Raw genomic sequence first — 11,637 nt, forward strand, 5'->3', positions numbered from 1 at the left:
GTGAACCAAGATAATATCTAGAAGAAAAAGTCAGTCATCTGTGTGAGATCTGTTTTATGCCTCATTATACTTCAATTTCCATTCACTACAGGTATGACCTGTATAATCTTCTCAATACAATTCCCCTTAAAATCTTCTTTTTTCTTTAATATTCCCAGGAATGTGTTGGTAGATCCTGACGAGCATGAAATCCAAGTCATGTGCTGCAGAAAGCCAAGACCGTTAACTACAAAGGGTCTCGGTACCAAAAAGGGGACACTTTGGTTACAATATGATTCTGTGTGTGACCACAGCTCTGCTCTTTGACCAGAATCTAAACTTTTATTCAGCACCTTGGAAACACACAGATGTACCGTGTTGTCTGTTATCCTGTGCTGCAGCACCAGATAAAAACACTTACAGAAAACATTACAATTCTGTTGCAGCAACAAAAGCTTTCCCTTGTGTCAAATAAAACCGCTGATGTTCCCTTTCATGTGTAGCAGAGACCCTCATTCGTTTAGGAGAGGAGTGTTTTCATCTGCTTGTTGATTATTTTCTTGCACCCTAAAATTCAAACCAAAAATGAGTGAAAAATTTGAGCATGCTCACAAAACCTTTAGACACCATAAAAGAAAATCAATTCCAGATCTCTATCTTATAAAATAATTATGACTAATTTCAGATTCATGATTACCTTTGTTTTCTTTTCTGACAAAGAGAGTAAGCCAGGAGAAGTAAGGCCTGTCAAAGTAGTTATTGAAGAACAGTTAACACACTACCCATAATAAATGCTATATATTTTTAAGGAGTTAAAACTGTGCATTATTGAAAGCAGAAGAAAAATGAGACTCATAATACTTACAGCTAACAGCCCTGTTGCCCCCTGGACTGTTGCCGCCCATTCAAAGTTCAGGCCCTGAGTGATAAGGCCGCCCACTATAGGACCGCAAAACATCCTTTAAAACAAACGTTCCCGTTAACATCCAAACCGGAACAAAGTCAAAGACGAGCAACGAAGCTGCTTCTGGACTCACCCCGTGGACCAAAACGCTCCAAACAAACCAGACACCATTCCAAGAGTGCTCAGTCCCTCTTCAAACCCCTGTTCACTGCAAATAAAAGAGCACAGAGGAGTTTATGTTTCATCTTGGCTTATCTTTCAGAAACCACACGTCTTATATATGGAACGACCTATAGAGGCACTCACTGTGCACATGCGATGATCTCAGGGAATGTGGGGATTGCAGTCATGCCCAGAGAAAACCCAATTAGGGTGAGCATGAGGACCGTCAGCCACAGCTGACTTCACATGCAATAAAAACCCAAAACAAAACAGAATAAAGAGGCAGCATAAAAGTGTTACTCACCTGTTCTTAAAAAATAACTTGAATTTGACTTGAAATTGTAGCTAATTTCTAATAAGATTTTTTTTATGCTTTACTGAAAACTATTTTGAACATTGTAGTCTGTATAATTACATTTATGAGCTGAATTTGCTTGAGTTCATACAGTCTTTCTACGGACATTTGCTTGCAGTATTAATTACTATTTTAGTTAAAATCCCTAAACCTTTTTATTTTTAATTTATTTAGGAGGTAACCAGGTCATATGTTAACATTGTACATCGGTTGTGTTCAAACTTGTTGTCATGCGGACCAAAATAGTCCAATTGAAAGTACTCACTCGCCTACAAGTTTCTAAATTTTTGTGTCTATTGTTTCACATTTTCTTGGACTAAAAGAATATTTTAATCCTTTCTCAGTAACAAGAACAGGGTATGGGTCACTGTGCCTTCAAAAGCATTTTAGGTATTTAGTAAAGTTTAATAAATGGGTGCACTCAAGTCGGCTTTTAAATAAATGTTTGGATGTGTGTGCTCCTGTTTACAATGAAAGTAAAAAACATGGTCAATAAAAGGCACATTCTTTGTGTCATACCCAAAAGTTTCCATTTTAAGAAGATTTAAAATTTGTGAGTGACAATGTTTTTAAAGTGTCCATCTGCATCAATCGCCTCTACTGGCACCCATATTTTAGACCACTGCAGCTGTAGGAATAAATGTTGCATTTGAATTAGATCATGTTATGTTTTTGCTTTAATTCTTTGTGTAAATAAAGTACTGCTTCTTCATGTTTAAATATTTAAACCCCTCGGAATCGACACTAGATATAAAAAAGGCACTTTTGTGCAAAGACAGATTGCAGTTGAACGTACAAGATATGTTTCTAAAACAAACCATCACCTCGGGATGTGAAAGAAAGGCGCAGGACCGAGCAGAAAGAAACAAAGAGCAGTGATGACTCCTCCCGTCACTGTGAATCCAATCCTTGTGACCTGGTGAGCATTGATTCAAAATTACAACTATCTGCACACACTTGATCATGTTTCACTGCTTTAGCACTCACAGGATATTTATCGGTGAAATAACCAATCAGAGGGGATGCCAGACAATATGGTAAGGACAAACCGATCATAATTAGTCCCACGTAGCCAGATGAGAGATTAAACTGAGAGGAACAAAGAAGGAAAAACAAGCATATTACCATTATGCAACTGAAGGCTGAACTGATTTTAGATTACAAGAGCAGAGTACCGTTTTCATCGCAAACAGCGACAAGGTGGCATCAATGAAGCCCAGCCCTGAACTAAGTGTCACAGTCACAAAACAAATCAGGATCACTTTCCCATGGAGGAGAAGTCGAAAGAACGAGTCTTTTGATGGTTCTGCCTCTGAGTTAAAAAAAAAAACAACTAAGCTCAATGTTTCAAAAAAAAAAGGAAGAGATCACATGACAGAAAAACTTCAAAGTATGTGTCGAATATTCAAACTACTACCAATGTAAGGCAACACATATATGTTGAAAGGAACCATGACTAGAAGCAAACATCCAAGAAGCATAAAAGGGACTTCGTATCCAAAGGAGTGGTAGAACCACCCTCCCACTGGTGGTCCCAGAATAAGCCCGAGTCCAGTGAAAATCTCCAAACCTCCCTGAAGAATAAATGTATAAATTAGCAATCAGCATACAATGATATGCATGGACTTTCATACCCCTTAAACTTTTTCACATTTTGACACGTTACAAGCACAGATTTTACTCTGTGTGATAGACCCACATGAAGTAGTGAATATTTGGGAACTGGAGGAGAAATTATTCATGGCTCTCAACATTTTTCACAATTAAAAATCCAAATAGTGTGTCGCGCATTTATACTCAGCCTCCCTGAGTCGGTAATCTGTACAACCACCTTTCACTGCATTAACAGCTGCAAGGCCTTTGTCTCCCTCAGCTTTACAGCTGTAAAGCATGACATTTTAGACCAATTTTTCTTTGCAAAATAGTTTGAGCTCTGCCAGACTGGATGAAAGGTGATCAGCAAATTTTCAAGTCTTGCCATAGATTTTCAATTAAACTTAGCTCTGGACTTTGATTGGGCCTTGGCTGACCAAACCACGTCATTGTAGCTCTGACTGCATGTTTATACTCGCTGTCCTGCTGTAAAGGGAACCTCCACCCATCTCAATTCTTTTGCAGCCTTCAACAGGTTTTCCTTCAGGACTGCCCTGTGTTGGTATGATGCTGCCACCACCATGCTTTAGAATGGGGGTGGTGTTATCAGGGTATCATGCAGTGTTGTTCCCACCACACCATTCAGTTTAATCTGAGCAAAGCACCTTCTCAAGCGTTTGCCTTGTCGCCTGTCATTCACAATAGTGCCATACTTTGTGTTGGTCTGTCACATAAAATCCCATTAAAATACATTGAAATTTTAGGATGTAACGTGATCAAATTTAATGTTTAGCTCATCATCAAAAAGACACCATATTGTTGAATGAACAATTTCTAGCATTTTAAATGCCTCACACTGAATGAGAGAGTGAGAAAAGCAGAGTATTTCTCATGGGACTGGGATTTACATAACTGAACCAATGCATACCGGCTCAAACTGTTGTGCTTTTCTTGTTTTCTCAAGATTCTAAGCGTCTCAGCTGAATACCAGTCAGACAAAGGAGCTCTGCTCTTACCAACACAGTTGCCACATTGTCTGGGAAGATTTTTGCCGTCATGGCAAAAGTGGAGGTCATGGCAGCAGCAAAACCCACAGCGTCAACAGACCTCACTATAAAGCACAGGCTAATGAAGGGGGCCCCTGCAGGAACCCGATCAAGTAATCTGCAGGGAAATAAAAGAGAAGGCAAATTGCTACAGAAATCAAAGATCATAAAACAGTAAATCATGCGATTAAACTTATTTATTCTTTATCATCTACATCTAATTCAACAATGGATCAACATTTCTTTTAGGAGGTTGGGTCTCCACGTGCTTCAAAACAGCAGCTCCTAACTCCAGGTCGCTCAACTGCGAGCCTCCAGACTTGACAGAGACTCCTGGATCGGTGTGGAAACATTTTCCGAAAAACTGAGCGAAAGTCCGGTTGCCTTCGATTTAAGCCTGTAGTGGTTCCCGTGACTCGGATTACTGTGAAAATGCACAGGCATTTCTTTTGATTGCGTTACAGTTTCTTTCAGCAATGTACTTCTACTTCTTCTACTTTCACTAAAAGCAGCTTGCATATTCTGAGGCCAAAATAAAACAGATCTTTTAGGCATCATTTTAGGGGCACATGAGATGCTAAGGTGAGTATTTCCAGTCAAAGGCCACTTTCTAATAATTTATTCAACACAGATACATCACAATAAATCAGAACATTATCTGAAATAAAGTAAAATTCTGGATTCAGTTTCTCATAAAATTAGATTACAAATAAAAAAGGATTTTAAGACTGAAGAGTTTTACCAACCCTTCACATATAGGGTAAGCCACAAAAAGTCAAGTCAAATTTATTTATAAAGCCCATTTTATATAATAATCATAGACTCAATGGGCTAAAAGCAAGCAATACACATAATACAACAGTGATAAAACAATAAAGATAGCAAAACTGAAATACCATAAAATAAAAATAAAACAAAGGTAATAAAAACAGAAAAGATAAGGTTTCCAAAGCTAAAAACATTAGCCTAACCAAAGGCTTGAGAAAATCAATGTTTTAAGTTTGCTTTTAAAGCTAAAACTTTAATGTTAAAACTGAGGTGTTGAGGAAGGGAATTCCAGAGAACTGGACCATAATGACTAAAGGAACCAAAAGCTGGTCTAAAACTGATTCTTGGTATGACCAGAAGATGCTTACCAGAAGACCTTGATGGCCGGCCTGGGATTTTATCAATGAGCATCTCAGAGATATAGGAAGGGGCAAGACCATTTAAAGCTTTAAAAACAATTTACAAGTATTTTAAAATCAGTCAGTCAGTCATTTTCTACCGCTTATTCCATAGTGGGTCACGGGGGAGCTGGTGCCTATCTCCAGCAGTCTATGGGCGAGAGGCAGGGTACACCCTGGACAGATCGCCAGTCCATCGCAGGGCAACACACAAACAACCATGCACACACTCATTCACACACCTAAGGTCAATTTAGAGTGACCAATTAACCTAACAGGCATGTCTTTGGACTGTGGGAGGAAGCCGGAGTATCCGGTGAGAACCCACGCATTTTAAAATCAATTCTCTATTTAACTGGTAACCAGTAAAGAAATTTCAAGACAGGGGTTATATGCTTGTCCCATTTGGGTTTTAGTTAAAAGTCCGGCTTCGGCATTTTGGATTAGTTCAAGTTAATTGAGAGACTGTTTTGATGTTCCAGCAAGAAGTGCTTTATAGTAGTCTAACCTACTAGAGATAAAGGCATGAATCAGTTTTTCTAAGTCAGGTTGTGATAAGAGGTATCTAATTTTAGAAATGATCCTGAGGTGATAAAATGCAATTCATTTTATGTTATGGATGTGTTGTGGATGTGGATGAGCCGGAGGTCACAACTAAAGCAACCTGGGCTTCCCTAAGACCTCAGCAAAGCCACAGGCTGATCTCCTTTTATTCCACACAGAACCTCAACCAAGCGCATATACTGTACATTACATGGATATACTCTTTAGAATGCAGACATTTTGTATTAAACATTTTTTTTATTGGTCTTATGTAATATTTTCTAAGGATTCGAAATTTTTAGTTAAAGGCTATAAGGCCATAATCCTCAAAATTAACTGAAATAAACACTCAAAACACATTCCTGTGTGTGTCATGAATCTATAATATGGAGTTTCACTTTTTTAACTGATTACTGAAATAAATGAGTTTCTCAATTTAATGTATTGCACCTGTACATCTGTGGCCAACCATGTTGCTAGTAGACATTAGAAGCTTGCTTACCCAAACAAAATGGTGCACACTGCCGATACAAAAAGTCCTGCAATTAGCATAAATTTTGCACCAATCTGGACAATCTACAAAAAGAGTGACACATGGTTACACAGGAGCAGAAAAAAAATAAACCTCACATAACAACTGCAGATGGTGCACACTGGCATATACTTACATATTTCCCCATCACCATAGAACCAATTAAATTGCAGAGAGCATAGCTCCCAAATATTAGACCAATCACAGTCTGGCTGGCTCCCTTCTTTACTGCCTGTGAAGGAAGATTAATGCAGAGGATTAGGTCACATAAACCTGAACTGCACTGTTCGCAGGATGTAATGATTATACAACATACAATTCCTGTGATTTTTGTTTAAAGTTTAAAACATATTGATTTTCTCTAATCCACATAAAGGTCAAATAAATAACCCCCTCCCCCCAACCTGGCAACAGCACAGTTTGCAATTTTTCAACAGTGTTCAGGTTGGGGCCATTGCAGAAGCTTGTTTTAGCCTGTTTTATTTATTTTAAAAACCAGCTCCCTTGTGTGTTTTCGGTATGATTACCTTGATGGAACACCTAATTGTTTCCCAAGTTTAAACCGACCGACATAAACCTCTCCTTCGGTTGAAAGGACGTCAAGGTGTTCCAGAACAACCCAGTAACCACCAAGGCTCAAGCCTATCGTAAACTGGTAGATTCTGGTACACCAGAGTAGCTTTCCACTGTGAAGCAAACTTAACAGTAACACGCCTGCTCCAAAATTGACACCTTCAGGCTCAGTTGAGATGTGAAGCTGTTCACATGGACAAGCTAATTGCCTGCTTACAAACCTAAGAGGACTGCATCAACTCTCAGGCAAGGTGGTGGCAGCATCTTGTTGAGGCTCTACTTTGATACAAGCAGTACTGGTCCACTGCGAAATGACAATAATATAGGACTACATTTCAAACTTTTCAGCTTCACCTCAAGTAAACAGCTACATGGTTGAAGCCTGGACATGACTATGTATTCCAACCGGACATTATTCTCAAACAAATCCAAACTGTTTTTGGAGCAGTCAACCACAAGCTCCTGGAAATACCAGGGTTAGGGTCCCCAAACTAAATACATCATATCAGCACAAAGGCCTCATGTAACCTGTCAAGAACGGAGGTGGAGGATTCATGGTTTGGCCCTGTTTAGACAACAGGCCAGCTGGAAAAAGAAAGGAATCCATTCTTATTGTGGCAATTTGAAAGGCTGTATGAAAAGAAATGGCTGCTGCAGGATTTTTTTAAATCAGCCAGCTGATAATCAGAACATTTTAATGTTGAAGGACAATTTACTCTAGCTGTTTGAATGGACCAGATGAAAGCAGTTACCTCTGACTCCATCTCTGAACTTCAGAGAGGCTTTATAAGAAGTTAGCATAGGGTTACTCAATCAGTTGCTTTAGATAACAGTCCCACTGAACGACATCACAACACACGCTTATTCATTTACTAACAAATAACTGATTTGCACTCAGAGCAATAACTAGAGCTTTAATGAACATCGTAATTTTCTATCTGCAAAATTGGAACGTTAGTACAATTTTCTCCACTTTTGCAGAAAGCTACACACTTTAAAAAAAACAACAAACAAAAAAACGACCAGTTACAGACTGATGGTATGATAAGGTTGAGTAAACTACCATGGTTTCATGATATTTATTCAAGGATTTAGGACCAAAATTATCTTTTAACAGAAATGTAACAATTCATGCTTCAGCTGCAAAAATATTATGATATTTTGAATAGTTATAGAAATGTTAAGTATAACAATAATTTATTGTTATTTTGACACAGGCTTAGGCAAAAAATATGGAATAACCCTTCTGGTTGTTTTAATTGTATAAAAAGATGATATTATGTGGTTAATTGTTCAGGCTATTAATAAGCATGATGAGTGGCAACGGTGGCTCAGGTGCTAGTTCAGACCACTGCTTCGTCCATCTAGGTCATTGTGTCCTTGGGCAAGACACCTCACCCGCCTTGCCTGCTGATGGTGGTCAGAGGGTCCAGTGGTGCAGATTATATGGCAGCCTCACCTCTGTCAGTCTGCCCCAGGGCAGCTGTGGCTACAATGTAGCTTATCACTGTCAGTGTGCGGATGTGTGTTTGAATGGGTCGATGACTGATTGTAGCGTAAAATGCTTTGGGGTCCTTCGACTTGATAAACTGCTATGCAAGTGCAGGCAATTTAGCATTAGTTTCACTCCATGACGGAATGTTACGCTCAAAAACATTTCCAAACAGCCGCATTTATCTTTCTTCTAAACAAGGGAAAAGTGTAGTAGCTTTCTGTCAGCCAGCTGACCGGCAGTGCACAACGACAGGAGCAGGAGAGGCAGCGCCATGCTCCAATCACCGGAGGGATGTTATAATGGAGAACGCCTGAGATTGTTAACTTCCTTTCAGTATTGCACACAACAGGCCCCAAACCTGAAAGCTGTTCCAATAAAGGCCAAACATTTGGAAGCAACCTTGAAATTTCTGTTCGCAAAACCAGTGCAAGTGTTCTGGATCTTGGGATGGCTTTTAATGTATGATCTGATTGGGTGTTCGTTGAATTGCACAATTTTCCTAAATTTACTTTTGGATCTGCATCAGTGTGAGCAGACCATTACTGAATAAATGTTACTAAAGAAAAGATGGGCATAGCTTTAGGGTTGAAAAGATTTGCAAGAGTCAAAATTTCATCTTGACAGAAAAAAAGTCAAAATCACACTTTGCATACTGTATCAGAATCAGAATCAGAAAAGCTTTATTGCCAAGTACGTTTTTGGACATACAAGGAATTTGTTTTGGCGTATGTACTGTATGCCATACTGGTTACAAAGTCTATGCAAGAAAACCTCCAAACACATGACAATTAAACCAAAAATGTACTTTTTACAAAATACAAATAATGTTTATATGGATTAAAACAAAGTATATCACAATATTTCTAGAAATGTGATCTTGCTTCCAAACTTTTAACCTGTAGTGTAGATTATTTTAAAAACATGCACATGTGATTGGATTTATTTCCCATAATGCAGGACTTCTTTAACTTACCTCATTGGGGAAAAAGGGGCCTAATATAGAGTAGCATATCATTGAACTGAAATTAACAGATGCCATTGAAATTAATGTGAGAGTCTGTATTCTTGTCATTCTGGTGGGTGGTTCTGTTGTTTCAGTATGGAAGGAGTTTTCTGCTAAGGCAAAAAAGGGAACAGAAACAAGAGATGATCAGGTTTGAACTTTTTCACTGTGATTAAGCTCTTCTGTTTCAGGAGCAGATTCACTTCAAATCCAGATACAGCCAGGCTTTATGGATATTTACCACTCACCTGTATGAGGCGAACCAGCGTGCGCGTCCATTCTTTTATTTTTCAAACTGTTTTCCGGCATGGAAAGTTCCAGGTAGTGGTACAAAAAAATACAGACGAGAAGGTATCCTGGAAGCACTAGATATAGACGCTCACCGCCTGTCCCCGGGCTACCAGCTGAGTGAACAAAACGCTCCCACACAGCACCGAGACAGCGAAAAGCATCGTGGGCTGTTTGAGAAACTTCCGAAATGACTTAGTTCAACGCTTTCAGAATAAAAGCGCACTTCCGGTTAGCAATTGGCACGTCTAAACGGTGTGCAAACTTTTCTCCTCTACATAGTGAGTACGTAAAAAGTCTAACCCCTTATAGACTTCTTTTCAGATGATAATTGTTTGTTTGTTTTTTTATTTGACAAAGATCTGAATAAGTGCAAACTGTGGTTTTAATTATTTCATTTGTTGTGAGAAAAAAGCTATCCAAACCTACCTGGCCCTGTGTGAAAAAGTAATTGCACCCCAAACCTACTAACTGATTGTAACTCACCTGGTGTCATCAACTGTCACCAAGCTGATAACTGGTAATGAATTTTTTATGTTGCTGTAGAGAAATCTTTTCCCACTCTTCTTTGCAGAATTATTAAAAGTTTGCCACATTGAAGGGTTTTTCTGTTTAAACAACCTGATTAAGTACATGACATATCAGCTCCATTAGATTTAAGTCCAGACTTTGACCAGTGTTGGAAGATTTGTGCGTGAATTATCATTACTTAGTTTAAAAAGGTTCTTTATCCTTATGATTTGCCATTAAAATACATTTTCATTTATTTAGTTGTGTGAACTTTGATAGAAGTGGTTTGAATACTTTTCACATATGTTTTTGGATCTTTACTTTTATGAACTATTAACAGAATTGTCATCTTGTCTTAGAGTTGCATCTGGGTGGTTGCTATGCAAACTGAGCAGCAACTTGTGTGTGTTTGTGGAGGAGTTCTGGGAAGCAGTCTGTCGGCACCCCAGCTAATCTTGGTGTCCTTGGATGCCAGATGTGGACGTGTGGGCTGTATCAGTATATGGACAAAACCAGTTTTATTCAGTAGGACTTGTATTTGTGAGACTGTGTGTGGCCACACACACAATGCTGTAACATGAGTGTTCTTTCTTTCTTTAATAAAAGGCTGTGACACAGGGCAGCTCCTCAGAGAGAATGAACTGTCTTTTCCTGGCCAGCCAAAGATAACTTTGACTCGCTTGTGTCTTCATTGCATACCTTCTCTGAGTTTATCATTATGTCTAACTCTGACAACCAGGAACCTAAAATACTTTTTAAGTCCTTTCTTGCAACCATGCAGTTAGATTTACTTAAGGTTATGAATTGAAGGCCAAACATTCTCCGTAAGCGTTTCCTAGTGGAGAGCAGATAATGATCCCAGAAAACCATCACAAGACCACTACCATATTTGACTGTTCATAAGATGTTCTTTTTCTGAAATGCTATGTTAATTTTAGTATGACAAAAATGGCAATTTTTTAAATACACAAAAAAGTAAACATGTCATTAAAAGTTTCATTCCTTATATTTTAAAGATGTATAATTATTTAAGTATTACTAAATCACTTCATATTGTGCAACGTTTCATCATGACAAAACCTAAACTGTCACTGTGGCTCATCAAACACACCCTGATATCTGATTGATTGACGTGTGGAGCAGTTTAAAGTAGACCAATCACTTAAATCAGTCATACATGTTTGCCCCATCCACTGACTTTGATGGGTGAGGCAGACAAATATAATCAATTCACAATAAGTTGCGACACAGAACTATAAAGTAATTAAACAAATACTAAAATAATTATCCATTATTTCTCTTTCATTTGTTAAAATGTGCTAAAACATACACAGATTAAATATTTACATGATATGCTGGCATTATTTTGTTCATTTAACGATTCAAGAGCTGGACAATGGTGTGTGTGAGTTTCAGTAAAAAAGAATGTGTGGCATTTTTCTTAAAATAAAGGCCAAATGAATTTATAAAGGAAAAAAAAGTTATAAG

General features: G+C 38.3%; 1 protein-coding gene across 2 annotated transcripts; it reads right to left on the reverse strand.

The window, feature by feature from the left end:
• Positions 1–37: 37 nt before the first annotated feature.
• Positions 38–9,839, reverse strand: slc18b1 (solute carrier family 18 member B1). Of its 2 annotated transcripts, none has more exons than XM_047345052.1 (14): positions 9,600–9,839; positions 9,322–9,464; positions 6,417–6,512; positions 6,251–6,324; positions 4,010–4,157; positions 2,818–2,974; positions 2,576–2,712; positions 2,388–2,489; positions 2,225–2,316; positions 1,190–1,285; positions 1,017–1,091; positions 845–938; positions 677–723; positions 38–546 (listed from the first exon to the last, which is right to left on the reverse strand). In XM_047345052.1, the coding sequence occupies exons 1-14, from the start codon at positions 9,658–9,660 to the stop codon at positions 492–494; spliced, it is 1,377 nt and encodes a 458-aa protein (XP_047201008.1). In that variant the 5' UTR covers positions 9,661–9,839; the 3' UTR covers positions 38–491. The 2 variants fall into 2 exon arrangements, with proteins under 2 accessions (XP_047201008.1, XP_047201009.1); XM_047345053.1 differs by having other exon boundaries at positions 9,322–9,461; positions 9,600–9,837.
• Between the last annotated feature and the right edge of the window lie 1,798 nt (positions 9,840–11,637).

Source organism: Girardinichthys multiradiatus, chromosome 19 (assembly GCF_021462225.1).
Source record: "Girardinichthys multiradiatus isolate DD_20200921_A chromosome 19, DD_fGirMul_XY1, whole genome shotgun sequence".
In the NCBI taxonomy this organism is placed as follows: domain Eukaryota; kingdom Metazoa; phylum Chordata; class Actinopteri; order Cyprinodontiformes; family Goodeidae; genus Girardinichthys; species Girardinichthys multiradiatus.

What these genes read in the sequence shown, in the direction of transcription:
- slc18b1 (XM_047345052.1), bottom strand. Translation starts at nt 9,660, where the DNA reads ATGCCGGAAAACAGTTTGAAAAATAAAAGAATGGACGCGCACGCTGGT. An exon ending in GTGTGCACCATTTTGTTTGG is followed by an intron (nt 4,158 to 6,250) that starts GTAAGCAAGCTT and finishes ATTTCCCTGCAG; the next exon opens with ATTACTTGATCGGGTTCCTG. An exon ending in ATTTCACCGATAAATATCCT is followed by an intron (nt 2,317 to 2,387) that starts GTGAGTGCTAAA and finishes AATGCTCACCAG; the next exon opens with GTCACAAGGATTGGATTCAC.